This window comes from Filicampus tigris, chromosome 21 (genome assembly GCF_054856515.1).
Source record: "Filicampus tigris isolate MCC_2025a chromosome 21, RoL_Ftig_1.0, whole genome shotgun sequence".
Lineage (NCBI taxonomy): Eukaryota > Metazoa > Chordata > Actinopteri > Syngnathiformes > Syngnathidae > Filicampus > Filicampus tigris.
The window spans coordinates 3,263,023-3,280,928 of NC_141237.1; the positions used below are offsets into that span (position 1 = coordinate 3,263,023).

At 46.0% G+C, this 17,906-nt stretch overlaps 1 protein-coding gene across 7 annotated transcripts in view; it reads left to right on the forward strand.

Annotated features, from left to right (window-relative positions):
* The window catches only part of ralylb (RALY RNA binding protein like b), a 38,610-nt gene extending 21,862 nt beyond the window's left edge, over nt 1-16,748 (forward strand). For 4 of the 7 annotated variants that reach the window (XM_086021018.1, XM_086021024.1, XM_086021025.1 and 1 more), the window contains 7 exons: nt 9,482-9,557; nt 10,176-10,223; nt 11,669-11,850; nt 14,210-14,326; nt 14,668-14,855; nt 15,420-15,461; nt 15,848-16,748. In XM_086021018.1, the coding sequence (XP_085877144.1) occupies nt 9,482-9,557; nt 10,176-10,223; nt 11,669-11,850; nt 14,210-14,326; nt 14,668-14,855; nt 15,420-15,452 (644 nt within the window). In that variant the 3' untranslated portion in view covers nt 15,453-15,461; nt 15,848-16,748. The remainder of the gene's footprint in view (nt 1-9,481; nt 9,558-10,175; nt 10,224-11,668; nt 11,851-14,209; nt 14,327-14,667; nt 14,856-15,419; nt 15,462-15,847) is intronic. The other 3 variants (XM_086021020.1, XM_086021019.1, XM_086021022.1) reach the window with 3 other exon arrangements.
* The last annotated feature ends 1,158 nt before the right edge of the window (nt 16,749-17,906 follow it).

Here is a 17,906-nt window from a genome sequence, read left to right on the forward strand (position 1 = left end):
TGTTAATCGCTCTCAGGGGCCCCCTAGCGGGCGGATACTCCTAAGCAGGTGCTTCGTTGGCTTCTGCCAGGAGCTGAAGGTCCATCCCATTACAACATTAATGGGCCACACTGAAGGATAACGCGTGATGGATCACCAATCACCGCGCCTCCAAATGGCACCGGGCGAGAGCCGGGCCACATAAATAATAACCTGATTTAGATGCAAAATCCATCCTAAGAGGATTACAAAGGCAGCGGCGTCGCAATCAATCGTCATTGCGGGCCAACACCACGCATAGCAAGCAGCTCGCACGCACGGCCACGCTGAGAGGGAGCAGGAGCAGGTATGCCCAAATGTGCTCCCAGGGACGATTCAGAATTGTGCCGGCAGATGAGGATTTTTCTTCGATCTCGTCATGGGGCAACACTGGAGAAATGACACTTAGCTACAATATAAAAAAATTAAAAAATTAATTAAATTTAAAAAAGGCTGTCCAAACCGCTGGCAACAAAAGTGAGCACACCCCCTAAGTAAAATTGTGCCCAGCAGTTTCAAGGTGAGGTGTGCCGCAAATCACTTCAACATAGTTCCTCGGCAACCAGGTGCCACAAAATGGCGCCAAAGCAACAATTTCACCCTGACGCGAAAAATTGAGGCGGCCCGCGGAAACGAGCGCTCCTTCTCTTTGAAGGGTCACGGGAGAATTTTCAAACAGTGGAGGAATAAAACGGCATACGAGCGATCATACATACTAAGCGCGAGGAACGGAAGGCACGCAGAGGTCAGATGGCGCCGTCGCGTTACTTGATGGTCGATGTTTTTATCTAAAGACCAGTGGTGTAAACATGGCATCAGTACTTTCCCCTCTCTCTGAAATATGGATTAAATATTTCATCTATTTATTCATATCAGACATGCTTTGGAATACATTTGGAAAATATCTGAAGCTCCTCGTTTGCCATAAACAATTACGAGGACATTCTTGGCCCATGTCCGCATTGAAACTGAACTTGATGTAAGGGCTAAAGCTACCCGGGGAGCCACGCCCCCCCCCCCCCCCCCGCCCCCCCTCATTCTGCTGCCAGTATCTCTTTCCGTCTCTCCGCCTCCCCCCTCCCTCCTTCCCCGCCAGTGCATTAGTGGGCCACGAGGCGCAATGTGGACAAAGTGAGATGGATGACAGTGCGCGCGTTGGCAGCGTACAAGTGCGGCTAATTCTCTGATTAGAAAGCCGCACTTCCGACCGCCAGAGAAACGCTGAGCCGTGAATCAGCCCGAGCGCCGAGCTCCGTGCGTGCGCGCGTGGACACGTGTGCGCGTGCGTATGTTCATGTCTGAGAAACAATCGCTTCAGTGCATAGATTGTTTCCTCGCTTGTGTGCGCGCGCCTCACTGGTGATGACACACTTGCTCCACGAGCCGGTAATTTGTGCCACAGTCGAACCGGCATCATTCCACCTCACGAGGAAATTGTAATCGACTACGCCGGCTATGATTTTTGCGTACCACGCCCTGATATAACAGCCTCATTATTCTACGTGACGACCTGATCGTTGTATCATGCAACTAGGGCCCGACCGATGCCGATTTAGAGATTTGGCAGAGTAAAATCCCGATATCAGATTAATCAGACGATGAGGGGTCCCTTAAGGCTTACAACAATAAAGATGCCGATTAAAGGCAGAACATTTGACTGTTTTACAATGTAATACTTTGTCCTTGAGAGAGAAGAATCGGAAAAAATCGGACCATTTTTGGGGGGGTAGGGGGATGTTTGAATGTCATTATTTTTTGCCTTATGCAGTGGTAAAAATCTTTTTAACAGAGCCAATATCGGTCAATTAAATTCTCATTCATCGATACCCATCCTGTTCTACTATCATGTAACAAATTATCAGCCAGCCTTGCACGCGAGATGACAGCAAGGACTGCAGGTGTTCATTCGGCCTGGCCGTGACGGCAACATGACCTTTTCATAGCGCGGCGTCACAACACGGCCAACCGGGACCCCCGGGGACGGCAAAGGTGCCCTTTCGCACTTGATCATAATTGATCCAGTCACGGCGGGAATGAAGACACGAGACACGACTGCTCCTATTTGGCCCCCGAAGGCGCCATGACGGCAAGATAAATGCCGGCGTGACGGGATGCTTTGTGGCTGCTATTACCAGAGGCGGCGAAAGCACTCGCACTTTGTAGTACGAGTACAGATACTTTGTGTTTGCGAGTGCACCGAAGTATTTGTACTTCCTATAGGTCTGAACAGCGTCATTTATTGCGTGTTTGTTTAAAAAAAAAAAAAAAAAATACATGGGAGGAGGACCTTTAAAAAAAAAAGAATCGCACTTTAAATCGTGATCGTGATATTGAGGGAGGGGGGGAAATCGTTGAAAATCGTTCAGCCCGCCTTCCCACCACTGCTGATTCCGCATTCGGCGTTAATGGCTCGCCCCGCTCGGAGGCTTTTCTGCGACCCCGCCGACTCTCCTGCTTAGTGTGCAAATTTGGAATCAGCGTGACACACCACTTGGGCAAAGATGAACAAAATAAATAGAAGAGCATCCAAAAGAGCCCGTCAGCTCGCCCCGGGCCGCGCCCCGCCCGCCCCCGCTTCTTCACTCGTTGTGATCCTGCATGGCCAATTAGGCCGCCTCGCTTCAGGCGGCCGAGTCAGCGCCTGCGCCTGCGCCTGCGCCTGCGCCTGCGGGGGCCTCGGCCCGGACCGGGCTGTCCAGTAAAGGTCGGCGTCACGTCGCCTCAGATGGCCTTTTTCCCGCCGCATCCCGAGCGTATGGCCGGTCAAAAGGCGAGCGAGCGCCTTGGCCTTTGGGGACCTCACACTTGACCTAGTTTGGGGAGTGATTTTTCGCCATCGCATTGATTTGATTAGGACACCACATTGGCTGCTCACTGAAGCACAGGAATCACGGTGGGTAGTGTGCAAAACTGGCAAATTAGTCATTGCAGACCTCCAGTCAGGGAAAACAAGGAAGAACCTGCTCTTATTGTGTGTCAAAGATGGAAGGAAATTCTGGGAAGGAAAAGCCATCAACGTTTCCAAAAAAAAAAAAAGACTTCAACACATTTAAAATCAAAGTAAAGAAATAAAAAGTGGCTTGCTAAAACTACTAAAAGAACAAAAAGTGTAAAAAAAAAAAAGCTTTTGCAAAACATGATTTTCAATGTTGGCCTCTTTTATCCATGTGTGTGCAGCATAACATCTCAATGCCGCTTCGCCATGTTTACTTCAGATCGCGTTATGTTCATATTCCATCAGCATTTCCTTAATATATTCAAGACCGGACCTATTCAGTGGTTGATAGACCTGTCGCAGAACTTTGAAGTCTATTCGACAGATGACCGCAGCGTTCGGAATGAGCTGCCGCTGTTTGATGCTCTTCTGAGGGAAGAAAATGACAGTCATCAAGTCTACCTGAGATGAAAGCATGACTACGTTTGTCCTAGTCTGTTCGGAGCATGCAAGCCTTCACTCTGGAGCTGCTAGAATTATTTTAGAGAGTGATTCGGTAGGACTGCAATGATTTTGAATTTGGGCGATGGAGCACTTGTCAGAGCATTAGCAGCGCGCGTGTCCGTCAAGGCTTCATTCGGACTGAAATGACGTCTGGAGACGGTTGTCACTCTCGCTTCTGTCTCGGCATCATCATGCAGACGTATTTGGGTGCGGGGTGGGAATGGGAGGCGACAGTTTCCCACTCCGCGGTCGCAGGGCGTCATCTAGTGGGTGCCGGCTGCTATTACAAGGCTCTGGACACTTCATTAGGTACACGTCGAATGAGGGTTGATGGGCAATTTTAACCCCCAAAAACACCGATCTACAAAAAGCATACTGACAATCGGGTCGGTTTTTTTTTTTTTTTTTTTTTTTTTTCTCACTTCCGGTTAAAGTCAGCTGATTATGAGATGATCAGATCAGCACAATGTGTTTTGTTAGTCCAACTTGGCTAATCACACGGATGGGGAAAATGCAGCCATGCAAAGAAATGATGAAATGATGTCGTGACATAGCGCAGCGGCTGTGACAGTGACGAGGCGACGGGCAATTAAAGGAGCTGTCAGGGTGGCTCGTGTTGGCCAGAGGGGGGTTGTCTGCTTCCTATCAGTCCTCTGACAGCAGCTAATTTATTGACCTGTAACTCTCTCGGGGCTTCCGTGCCCATAAAAATACAGTCAACACACACTATGTCGCGGCTCTGCATTCGCGGCCCCGCTGGATTCCCAAGTGACCCTTTTTCCTCAATGAGTTTTTGCGCGGGGGAAGTCGAGGCTTTGGAGTGTACATAAAAAAAAACCAAAGCTCATCCAGCTATGCTAAAATCAGATCAGCTTTCGTTCTTAATTTCCCGCATCTGTTCTTGTACTGCTTTACTTGCTGCGCTAGAGGTCACAATTGTACAATTTGTTTCCTGTTTTGCTGGATGCTGTTCCCATTTGGACTTTTGCAGCTTGTTGTGCTACTCCGCCGTGGACAGCAGATGGTGCTGTTATGCTTTAAATGCAGTCCACGTACAAAATGAAGGAAACAATGAATCCAAGCAGTGCGGCGTATTGTCAATATTTCAAATAAAATATGTGACATACATGCACTCAATGGATTCTTAAAAAATATATATATATATATATTACTAACGTCCAATTTTTGGAGGTTCCAAATAAAATAAAATAAAAAGCTACCGGTTGCCTCTCTGGTGGTACATTCCACTGAGCTCGAACTATGTCGCGTGACTTGCTCAAACAGCTTTACCGCCATCAAACTAATTTACTGTATGATGAAGAATAGTTCGGTTTCGCTCATGAGCCAGTATTTGCCCTCCAACTTGCATAAATTGAGACAAGGGCAACCCCCCACCCTCACCGCCGCTCCCCTTTGCCTCTCCCCACTTGGTATGCCCCAAAAAGAAGCGGCTCCAGTTCTGCGTGTGAGAGGAGCCAAACAATTCGATTCAATTTCTCTCCAGTCAGGAAGTCTTTCTCTCTTTTCTCCCTTCGTCCGTCGAGTCCGGCCGTCATTCTGCTTTCCGATCGGAGCTGAGGAAAGCTGGACCGGTTCCAAATGACAATGTACAAGGGCAAGCGTCGCAACCAGCGCTGTGAGTTTTCTCGCTTTCTTTTTTTTCTTTTTTTTTTTTTTCTTTTTTTTTTTCTTTTTTTTTTATGGCATTTGTGCGAGATAATGAGCGCGTGCCAGCGTTGCGCTGTCAATCACCTGGCATGCGAGGTGACGTCATTGCCTAAAGATCGTTTTATTTTGTGAAATAAAATCTAAGAGTCTAAGTGAGCCATTGGTAATATTAAAATCTAAAACGCAACTGGTTTCTTCATGCTTGTCAGTCATGCAAGTGTGAAAATGAGCGAAAGACTGCTCATGTCAAAATGTTATTTGCATTTCACTTTTTCGTATTAGCTGTCGTACAAACATAAAGCTACTGCACTGTCTTTTTTTTTTTTAAATTTTTTAAAAATGTTTCATTGAACTCATTTTTCGACAAGTATTAAAAGATAGTTGAAGCAATGCAAAATGAAAATGTGAGTTGCATCTTTTTGTTAATAACTCACATAACAGTAAAAAATAAGTGAACAGTTTTTAATACTTTCATGCGAGCGTAAAAAGAAGTCTCATTTTTCACCATTTGCTGTCATACAAATGTAAAAATAAGCAAACCAAGTTGGTTTCGTCTTTTGGGGGTGTGAAATCAACCCATTTTGGACTTTTCAGTCTTGTGTGTGCTCCTCTAGTGCGGGGGGGGGCGATTTTTATTTTATGTTCAATATCTTGGAATTAAATCATTCGGTGGCTGGAAGTTTCCTTTTTTTTTTTTTTTTTTTCCTGTTTTTAAGTGCAGATTTAACGTTCTTTTCATTATGTTACAGTGACTTGATCCACTCTTGTCTGCAGAGAATACCAACAAAATATGAAAAAAATTGAAGCGCTGTGAATACTTTCCGGATGCCCGTAGCCGTTGCTAGCTTACTGCAAACAATCGGAGTATTATTAGCATAAGCAGACAAATATTTGCATCTCCGACTACTTGTTTTTCTCCCCACTCTGTCGATGTTTATCCCAAAAGCTGAAAATGTTCTGCTTTTCACAGATGATCCTCACTGGGGTTTTTTTTTTTTTTTTTTTTGTTTTTTTGCGCCTCTCAAAAGCACCGCCGCGTTTTATGCGCTGAAGGGGCCGCAGATTATGAGCTGATCCCTCCCAGGATGCATGCGGAGGAGAAAAAAAAAAAAAGTTTGCCCACGTGCCGCTCGCGCTAGATGGGGGGGAAAACGAAGCGCCGATAAATTCAAATCAGCTCACTTGTAAATTTCATCACAAATGCCACCTGAACAAAATCCAGCCAAAGTATTGACACGCTAAATTCAGCAGCCTGTGGAACCTGACTCCACTCATTTGGCTAGATGTGAACACGGTGCTTTAAAAAACACCCAAATCAAATAAAAGACACTTTAAAAGTATTCCTGAGCGCCTGTTGTCACTCTCGCCGTCAAACAAGAACTTCATAAATCGTGTCCGGCGGGATTAGCGAGACATTTTCCATCTTGTAAATGGACGTCATCCTGCTTGATTGGAAGTGGTTGTCATGTCCAACATGGCTTGAGATGCTGGCTGTCAAAAAAATGGGAGATTATCGTCTCATACAACTTTCAGGGAATGAAAAAGACGATTTTTGCTCTCACGGCTCTCTAAAAAGAGACCAAGTGTGCTTGCGTCAAGTTATTTGTCACTCCACGTTGACGCTTCCTAGAAATCAGATGTACTGTGGGATTTTGTTTTTTATGATGAATCCATTCCAAGCGATTACGAAACAAAGCAAACGTCACGCCGTTCTTTTTCAAACGTGAGCTTTCGTGTCTGCTGCTGCTGCAGCACGCGGTTAATTTGCCCTTTGCCGAGCGCTGCCATTTCCAAGCTCTCTTTTGTAACCTCTTTGGTTTGTGCGATAATTCACGGTGGCGCCGACATCGTTGTTAGCGCCCGGCGCATCCAAACAAAAAAACAAAATGTCGATAGCAGCGGCGTTTGATGTTTTTGCGCCTCAAACCGCACCTTTGAAATGCAGATGCGACGCCCCAACGCGCTAGGCTGCCTGCCTCCTGTCGCCTTGACGTGCTCTCCCCGTCATTACGCAGCGGGGGGGGGGGCGCCATGGCCTGCCGGTAATGTTGCTAGCATCAGAAAAACAAAGCGATTTTTTATTTTTTCATGCCGTTTGTGTAGGTCAACTCGGTTCACTCTACAGCGGTTTGCAATGTTGTGATGAGAACTTTTGAAAACCGCAAAGGAAAAAGCGTTTTTTTTTACTCGGTCGTGGTGGCCTCAATATAAGCGCCCGCAACAAAAGGTGGAGATGACATTATCGCGACCCGACACGCAGCGAGAAGACTCTCTCAGCCGCCGCCGGCGGCGACGAGACGGGATTAAAAGCCCGAGCTGCATTTCATGCACTGCCAACGTTGACGTTATTAGTCAGCGTCCAAGTCCGGAGACAAGCCAGCACGTTTTTGAACCGCTGCTGATCTCGATCCGGAAAAAGTGTTCCAAGTTGGGGGTTGGTTTGTCTTTTGCGAAGGAGGTTGTTGGAAAAACAAAAAGACTTCAAATAAGTCAAATGCTTCATTTTGAATTGGCCTTATTGCAACGTATCGGGTACTTTTGAAGGCTGCCGATACCAGCAACCGATACTGAAGGCCAAAGAAAATCCAGTTGTCCTCGCCAGTATTTGGCATGCAAATTGTTATGTCTGTTAGAAAGAAAGAAAAGTATTTGTTCAGAATTATTTAAATGTTATTCATAAGAAGTATTAGCGGTATTGGTACTTTGTAAGTGAATACTGATATTGGTCTGAAAAAAATGATATCCTACCTTTTTTTTTTTTTTATTAATGTATACAATAAAAATCAATTGATATAACAAATATTACTTTATGGGAAATGTTGTTAAAGCGGGCCGTATATGGACACGCCCCCTTGTGGGCCAAACTATGCCCCCCCCCCCCTTTCCACTTTACTATCTGCCACGGACGTTCACGCCGCAAATTAATTTGCAGCTCAATCTACTGCCAGCAAAACTCGCCGGGCGAGGAGGCTTTGACTAAATCCAGTCTCGAAGCTGCGGCATATGGTGACATATTGCGACATATCGCCGGGGGGGGGAGGGGCGGCTTCTCAGAGCACTCGATGGAATATCAGCAGAAAGTCAAGCACAGCGGTGGGGTGGGGGGGGTAGAGGGATTCCAAACACGCCGCAATCCCGTCGACTTTCTTTTCACGGGGAGGCGTTGGGGGATGCTGGACAGCGGAGGGCCGTGGGGTCAGCCCAAGGTCAGAGAGAGAGGCGGGACCGCTCGGCCCGGCCGAGCAAAGCGACTCGTTTGCATTCAGCAAACGTGGCGAGACGATGCCGGCGATCGATGGCGAGACGCGGCCCAATAACCACGCACGCATGACTCACTCATCGCCAGCCGCGAATCGTTTTGGGCTTGGGGATTTCGCCATGACAACCGCCTTGCCTGAATCTTCCTCTCTCAAATTGGAAGTCGACATCAGGCACAAGCGCAGCGGTGTTGCGACGCCGAGCCCCTGCCATTTTTGCCCCTTTTTTTTTTTTTTTTTTTTTTTTTGTGCCACAACATTGCTGGGCAGCACTGAGATCTCCTGGAAGAGACGCAGAGTCATGAAGACGAGGCAGAGAAGGTCCCCTGCTAATCTCAAGTTGTTCTTCCCACAAAGCCGAGAGAATTCAGTCCTGTGAGTTGTATACGCTGCTCAGGCGAGCGCCGATGACATCATCAACAAGCGTCATCGCGATTGGTTGTGAGCAGGTGATGAATTTGGAGGTTTGCGCCTGATGCCAGCGATGATCCTTTTTAGGCTCCGTCTCATTTTGGACAAACACTTCAGCCTGCTGTGCTACGTTATTTTTAATCTGATCAAACGACCTTGCGGCGACCTTTGCCGACGCGCCCAAAAAGCAATTCGGCATCAGTCGAGCCGCGTGGCTGCGCAACTTTTCCTCAAGTCGTTTTTTTTTTTTTTTTTTTTTTTTTCCCGCCGCCTCAGATGTTTTTTTTCTCTTTTAATCGCCGGCGGCTGCTTTGAGCGCCAATGGCGTCGCCGTATCGCGAAGCGTCGCTCTGCCCTGCCGGAGCGTCATTACGCATTGTTTTTGTTCCAAAATGGCTTTTCTTGTTGCACTCGAGTGTCAGGAATATTTGTTTCCCGCCATTGAATTATTCATATGGCGTATTATGTCGCAAGACTTTTGGTCGTGTGTCGTCTTCCTGACTGTATACGAAGCTGAAATGAATTTCTACCTGGGGGAAAAAAAAATCTGTTTGGTCGACATTGCTGGTTAGAGAACAATATGCAAACAAGTGTTTTTTTGTTGTTTTTGTTTTTGTTTTTTAAACCGCAATGAACGCGTGTGCGTCACGTGATCAACGGCGCCGTTTGCTCTTGTTTGTGTTTTCAGACATCAACATGGCGGGCGAGCCGAAACCGTACCGGCCCAAAGGCGTCTCCAAGAGGCCCCTCTCGGCCGTCTACAGGTATCGTCGCCGTTAATCCTCACTCGTCATTTGCGTCGCCTGATGGTGTCAACGAACCAATGAATGAATTGCTTCGTTCGGAATTAACAGTGAAATTGTGAAGCGGATTATTTGATCATTAAAATGAACGATTGTACAGATATTGCATTCGATCTCCCTCCCGTGTTTATTCATTGTTATTATATCGTGTATCCCATTAAACATTGGGTCGATTTATTTGAATGAATAAAATGCAAACTTTTTGGGAGGACTCTCTAATGCGATATTTAAGACTCACTTTTTTTTCTTTTTTTTTCGCAACGCCTCATTTGCATTTTATTGCCTCGTCTCAGCGAGAGCACGCAGGATAAATTAGGATAATCACGCACCAAAATTGGAATGAATGTTAATTCAAACTCTTGAGTGGCCGGCAAACATCCTTTCACAATTTTTCAAGCAGCTTCAGCGTCGTTTTTTTTTTTTTTTTTTTTTTGTTTTTTTTTTCGCCGCGCCATCACGTGTGCAGCTCGTGGCTTGACCTCCTCACGGCCGCTCCGGTCCGAGCTTCTCCCGGTTTGAGCTGCTGACACGTCCGGAATTGAATCCTTGGAATAAACCGCCATCTTCTCTCTCTCGCAGTGGTTACGAGTTTGACTACGAGTACTACAGAGATGACTTCTACACCAGGTACGTTTAGCCGCGCCGCTAGCTTTGATGCTAACGGCACTCAATAGAGCCGATGGTCAGTGACTTACCTGTGAAAGGTGAAAATTGGCTCAACCATCGAAAAAAACTCTGAGCCCGTTTTCACTCCCTTGCTGCAGTTCTCCAAGTAAGAGGCCCAGTGTGCTTGCCTCAAGCTGTTTGTCACTCCCAGTTTAAGTTTACCGCAAATCAGCAGATACAAGCACTGTATTGGTGGCAGTGACCTCGACTCACTTGGCAATAAGAAGCAGTTTGTGGCAGCTAGTAAAGAATTCTGTCAAAAAGAGACTGCAGGCTGCTTACTGACACCCCCGGGTGAAGTCAAGGCACACGTTCTTGATCCTCTGCAAAAAACGACTGATCTGATGTGTCCTTGTCTGCGTTATACTGCCCCCAGGTGGCCAAGACGCACACACCAAAAGGAGCAGCACAATAGCTATGGAATCGAAGCACAAAATGTGCCCAAACCGCTTTTGTTCTTTACACACTATTCAATGATCACATTGCCGTCTGTTTACAGTGCAAGTGCAATATTATCGATTGGCATTTTATTGATTAAAAAAAAAAAAAAAAAAAAAAAAACACATGGAAAAAGTGCTTGTTTTTTGGGGTAGGTTGAAACTGATTAATGGCATTTGCATCCATTTCAATGGTGAAAGATGATTTGAGATGCGAGTATTGCGCAGGTGTACGACTAAACTCAGACTTGCCTGTGGACTGTAAAAACCCATTAAAAAAACAAAACAAAAAAAAAAAACATCGCCGCAACACTTGATCTGAAAGTAAAACGGGTCTGATTTGGAAAACATTGCTTTGAATGCAACTCTGCACTGTTGCTTAGCGACAAGCTACCCCGAAGGCGCCTTAAAGGATGGAATATTATGCTTACATGTACACCCCTCGCCCCCCCCCCCCCCCCAATTTAAATCAGTTCCCCCGTGTGTCTTAATAAAACCTTTTTCACATTCGACAGTGAAAATATGAGTATCCACTTTGACTGCGGTCGGGAGCCCTCGCTCAGTCGGCCTCCTTGGGCTGCCCGCAACATTTTCTTGACGTCTTGCTTCAGCCAGACGGAAGGAGCGCTTGTGTGCCGGCGTTGGCGCGGTTGTTTTCCCTCCGCAAATGTCAAACTTGTCGTGAGCGCCACTCCGGGCGGAAGACGACGCCTCCGTTTGACATTTACTTTCCTCTCGTCGGCCTCCGCGCCGTTAACCCGAGTGTGAGGGCGCTTCTTTTTTTTTTTTTTTATCGCCACGTTAAAAAAAAAAAAAAAAAAAAAAAAAAAATGCTTTGCATCAGTCGTTTTCAAAGTGGAAGAGTCAAATACAGTTCAGTTGTACTTCTGTTTGTTTTTTTTTGATGAACCCTTTGGCCAACTACACTACTGTTTTTTTTTTTTTTTTTTTTCCATTTTTATTTTGTAGGCTTTTCGACTACCACGGGCGAGTGGCGGCGCCGCCCCCGCGGGCGGTGATCCCCCTGAAACGCTCCCGGGTGCTGGCGGCCTCGTCCCGCCGCATCAAGACCTCCTTCCCCGCCAAGACGTCGTCGTCGTCCTCCTCCTCGTCCTCCAGACCTCCCACCTCCTGCTCGGCCGCCGTCAAACGTACGTGCGGGCGTGACGCGGCCTTTTTTTTTTTTTTTTTTTTTTTTCTTGCTCGCTCGCTTTCATCGCGCTAATGGGATTTTTGTCCTTCTGAAAAGCGGAAGGCTGAACGCAAATCGACAAAAGCCTGCGGAGAAGGGGGGGGGGGGGAAAGTCGTTTTTACGCCTTACGTGCTGAATTAACCAATGTCTCGGAGAAAAGGGAAAATGTCCTTTTTGATGTTTCACACCACTGGAGAAAAACTCTAAATAGTTTTTTTTTTTTTTTTGTATGTTTGATTGGTCACCTGTTGTCATCTTAGGTGCATGTTTCTGCGACCTTTCCGACGGCGCACCCGCTTTTGGCACGTCAGACAAATCACTGGGGCCCAAATAGAAAAGCGAATCCAGCGAGTGGGAAGCAAGGCAGCTAAAAGAGCGATAAATCATATTGCCTGGCATCAATCTTTGCGAGAGCGACGTTTTGGTCCTCTGGAAAACTCTCCAGCGACAAATTGGACTTGCTGTTGCTGTTTATGTGACACTGAATATGACATCACGGTTGCTCGGGGCGCAGCTAACGACCAATGGAGGCTCACCTGCGAAGCTGAGTGGGCGTTACCTGAGTAACTGTGATGTCATCAAGTGGCAAAATGGCCGCCCTGAGATGGATAAAAACGGGTGGATGAACATATTGTGAATACATTTTTGGACTTGACTTCAACTTTAAATACAAAAACTGCAAAAAAAAATCTCCTTTAAAAGTTCAATACAACTGAACTGTATTTTAGGAAGTGATGTTTCACGTACCACTTTTGAGAGTCACTGGCCTAACCGATTAATCGGACGATATTAGTTCTGCAAAAATTCTTATTTTTAGTTCAGTTAAATACCAACACTAAACAGACAAATGTTCTGTCTGTTAACATCTTTATTGTTGTAAGCATTAAGGGACCAAAAGTTGATTTTATACATATTTTTAATTAATCAGCAAATGAATCGGTTATCTGAATTTTCTGCAAAATCAGCCTCAAAGACCGCATATTGGCCAAGCCCTAATTAAGAATGTTATGTGTAAATAGATATATCGCAACCTATAAAACCAAAAGCCGTAACTCTTACTAACAAGCCAGGCTAAACTTAGCTCAAAATGTCTATTTCAAACCGATTGTGCGCCGCCTCTCTCATCCCGATAAGCGCTTTCTTCTTATCGCCACCGGCCAAGTCGTAAGCCGCCCTCAGAGAGTGGAACAACGTGGAAACAAGGAAGTGTGAATTAGTCGCTTCCCGTACCGGGCATCACATAAATCGCCCTGCTGCATTTTAACAAGTCGCTTTCCATTATTCACCGCTTCCTACCTGTGCGGCCAAGGTTGTTCTTTTTTTTTTTGCAATAAGCCCTGGTGAGGGATTAAAAAGTCCTCGCCCGAGAGCGTGTTGATATGTTTTATTCATTGCGCACGCATTGGCGAGGCGTGAATAACGGCCAAAAAGGAAGTTTGGATTCCGAGCGCATCTCCTCCGCCCGGGAAACTCTTTTGGGTTTGTTTACCGTCATCTGATGGATGTCAAAGACCATTACGGCTTTTTTTGTGAGAGGACGCGGAGGCGGCTCCAGAGGAAAAACACCATTTTATTAATTTATAGTCCATAAAGTGTGTGATCCGCGGAGGGGGGTCCGCAATTAAAACGTCTCCCTTCTCCTCGGCAAAAAAAACAAAACTCAAGTTAGCCGTCTTGAAAAAGACGAGCGAGAAGCAGTAAACAGACGCAGCGGGGAGGCCCAAATCTCTCCTCATTTGTCGCGCAGGAAGGAGAAAATGTGGCGCGCTAACGTCTCCACATAGACACGCACGCACAACGCATCAACATTTATAGCCTAAAAACGTATGCAGTGAGCCCCCGTTTACTGCGGGGGGGGGAGGTTATTGTATCATATATTATATCATATAAATATCATATACCATCGACAATTGGTAACTACTGTACTTCAAATGTACTTTGCACTTTTGTGTGTTTGCTTGTCCATCATGGCGCCTGTTAGCATTCGCCATAGCTAGCCAGCTAGCCGCCATTTGAAAACACACTAGCTTGTATTGCTATATAACGATTTGTTTTGGTTTCTCGATAACTTAGTAAACGATAATTCCGAAGAAAAAGAAATGTAATCATTGGAGCAATGAAGTCAAGTGCGCGAGCTACTTTATTGGTGAAAATTTTACTCCCGGAACAAGCACGTCCAAGAATGAACACGTCACTCCAATTCATCGATTGCTGCGGGCGGCGAAAGTTAACCGGCTTATTATAGCAGCATGTCGCCGAGCTGGTTGCATTTTGTTTGTGCTTGTACGTGAAGCCTTGTCATTGTTGTGCTCCTCAGCAGTGAAGACGGAGCAGCTGCAGACCATCAAAAGGGAGCTGACGCAGATCAAGACCAAAATCGACTCGCTGCTGGGACGCCTGGACAAGATCGAGATGCAGCAGCGAGGCGAGTCCGGTGAGGGAACAGCCGTGAGGGAACAGCCGACCGGCACAAATCCAGCACGACGCGTCTTGATCTGCGCAGATTGGTCATTTCGCCCGAGTCAACGTATTTACAAACGGGCGGTCTGCGCCGCTGTGAGAGTCGACTTTGTTTACTGAATAATCGAAGCAGCTTTTTGCCACTGCAAGTCCTGGCATGGCTTAACAGCACTTAAGCACTCATTTCGATTGCTGTGCTATGCAATAATGTCTTCAAATTGTTTTCCTTGCCAATTAGCATTAGCAGAATTTTTTTTTTTTTTTTTTTTTATCTATTTTTTGTTTTGTTTTGTATTGTATGATTTCCACCGCCAGAGGCTCAGAGGAAGTACGAGGACAACTGCGACTCGCTGCGCGACGAGTCGGCGTCAGAGGCGGCGGATAACTCCGGCGAGGAAGGCGGCGACGGCGCGCTGATGGACGCCGAGGCCGGAGAGATGAGCGACGGCGGAGAGGGCGACTACGACGACGAGGAGGAGGAGGAGGAGGGCGCCCGTCATCTGGTAAAAAAAAATAAAAAATAAAAATTAAATAATAACTCAATAAAAAATGAGCAAGTCTTTGTCTCCTCCTCAAGTAAAATTATTCATCTGAGCTAGCGAGTGCGCCCGGACCGACATTCCCCCGCTGACGACCTCGTATCAAACGCACCCACGCAGTCGGAGGCGCGCGCGTGCACGCACGCACATGCACCCCCTCACAATTGGGGGCAGTGATTGAAGCGCAGGGTCAAAGAACCCGGCGGGGGGAGGGGTGGGGGGGGCGCAGTGGGGGTGATTGCAATGCAAGTCAAAGGATCCACAAGAGGCTCGAGTTTTGCTTCTCACAAACTTTAGTCAAGAACTTGTCGCTTGAAGACTCAAATGTTGGGTTGAAAAAGGCGACATTGTGCCAGCCCGCCGTCATGCAACATTTATGAGCCGTTAAGCGCGCGGCAGCGCTAATGCCGAACGTTCTTCGCACACATTTTTTTTTTTTTTGGTCTTTATTTTCTTGCGCTCGTATGAATGGATTGTTTCCGTGTGAAACGACGGGCTGCTTTGAACATGTCCGCTTCTGTTTTGCAGATAGAAAACCACGTTTCCGACATCGACAACTGAGAGCAGGAGGTAAGCGCGCTGCGTCGCACTTTCGCAGCGTCTCTTCCTGTAGAGCTCAGTGCTGCCTGCCTGGCACGATGTGGCGCAATGTGGTACTGCCCAAAAAAAAATGTTTGTTTATTTATTTATTTATTTTCAAAGTATCACTCTTGTAATAACAAAATTGAATAGACTATCAGGAATTTATCAGTTTGTGCATGACTAATGCGTGGCAACTCCTCCTGGCGCGCGCGACTTGGCCATCGGGGGCAGTATAACGCGTTCATGAAGACACAAACGAAGAGGATTTTCACATCGACAGCGTGACTCAGTAAACTGCAATAATATAAGTCGTTTTTTCACAGAGGATAAAGAATATGTGCCTGTGAGTATTGTTATCATTTCTGTCACTGCAGGTTGCCCAGGAGTTCTCGATCCCCTGCACCGCGCGGGAAAGGACGACGAGTTGTGACTGGAAGAGACGCTGGATCAAAATGTAATGTACAGTATGTATAAAAAAAAAAAAAAAAAAGTAAATTTAAAAAAAAAAAAAAGGGGAGAGGTTTTGCCTCCCGCAAGCAAGAGGCGGACAGTACGTTGCACTCATCAGCTTGTGTTGTGCACTGTGCTGTAATCGAATCCCACCGGGAAACTTTGGATTTCTACATTTTTGTCATCCATTTTGCGCCCACAATGGAATCTCCATTAAAAATGGTCCGCCGCGATACATCGTCGTCTACAAGCATACGATTATTTTCCCCCCTTCACTGTTGTTTTTTTGCTCAAGTAGCCAAATGTCGCTATATAATGACGCATATGTTCACATATTTTTTGTGTGTGCGCTGAACATTTGTTTACATTTGGTGTGGTTAGGATACCCCCCAAAAACACAAAATTCACCCCTTGATGGGATTCTCTGTGGTTGCACCTGTTTTTTTTTCACCTTCGGTATTTTCTTTATGGGGCGGGGGCTAGCCTTCTTTTTTTTTTTTTTTTTTTGTTACCTTACATTTTTGAGCGTGTTTGTTTTCATTTTGTGCGTTAACTACTATATAAAATTGGATCACATACCTCTTCATTCTGCGTCCACTGTAGGCTGTCTGGAGTTTGAATTGACTGCTGCGCTTTAAAGGGTCACTGCACACACAACATTTGTCTATTCAAACAGCAAAATGTTCAAGCTATCCCTCCCGCCTGAAAATGCCAGCAAAATCCGCGAGGGATCGACTCCCACCCGAAAAGTTTCTTCGTTGTCTCAAGATGCTAAATGCTAAATAAAAATGGCGGTAAAGCACTTTTTTTTGGGGGGGGGGGGGGGGGGGGGGGGGGTTTGTTGTCGACAAGCCTGACGAAATGAAGCGCCGCTCTTCTCACATCAACGTAGTTCCTTTTCATCCTAGCCAATCACGCTAGCTTCAGGCTAACGCATCACGTCAAACGCCATCGAGGTCATTGTAAACCTTCAAACTGCGATGTGAACATACGGAGCGGGGAAAAAAAAAAAAATGGTTTGCGGGTCATTTATGTTTTCATCTATGAATGTAATGCAGTTTGTCCTTGGAAGAAATTGCTTTTGGTGGAGGCGAGTAACTCCAAATCTTAGGCGGATCAAAAGAATGAAGAGCTGTGTTGGCGATTGTGTGCGCACTGGCCCTTTAAAGCACACGGCAGCAACACAAACCCCAATCAGGACTCGAAAATGGCTTTTAACAATCATTTATTACCTTCGTTCGGTTTCTGATCCGCTGGAGGTAGTGCCGGTTACCATGGCAACAGCAGCTAGACTACAAGAGCTCTTCAACGGCAGTTTTGTCGAGGGCTGTTGTATAGAAAAAAATGTACATTTTTTTTGTATAAATATTTTTATTGAACGGCATGTCTACAGTACTTTGTATTTTCAGTTTATCGACAAAAAAAAAAAAGGAGAGAAAAGAAAAACTATGATAGCACACTATATGTATATGAAATATGCTGTAAGGAAAAGGAAAAAACATTGTTGTTTATTGTATATATAAAATGACTTGTGTTCCGATGAAGTCAATAAAGTTTGTGTCACGTTTAATTAAATGCGCCGTCTTTCTTGTTTAGTCCCTCCAAACATCTTCAAATGCTATTTTTCATCCTTGTCTTTGAAATGCCCGTGCTGTCAAATTGTATTTTTTTGTTCAGGTTGAATTAGAGAATCAAAAAGGATTCTCTCGCGCTCAGAGTTTCGCACAATCTTTTTCTCGCACGCTGCCCGCATGCACAGCGTGACCTCGCTCTCGCACTCTCTCACCGAATCGTTGTGATTTCCACCTTCATGGCCTCAGGTGTCTTTTAATAATTGAATTCTTTTCCCGAGCAGCCTCGAGAGGTGCCCAAGGAAGTCCGCGTGAGTTGCTCCACACCGCCACCCCGCACCCCGCTCATAACATCGCACGCCGGGCAAACTTGCAATTGCTGGTGATTATTATTCAGATCTATTTCATCAAC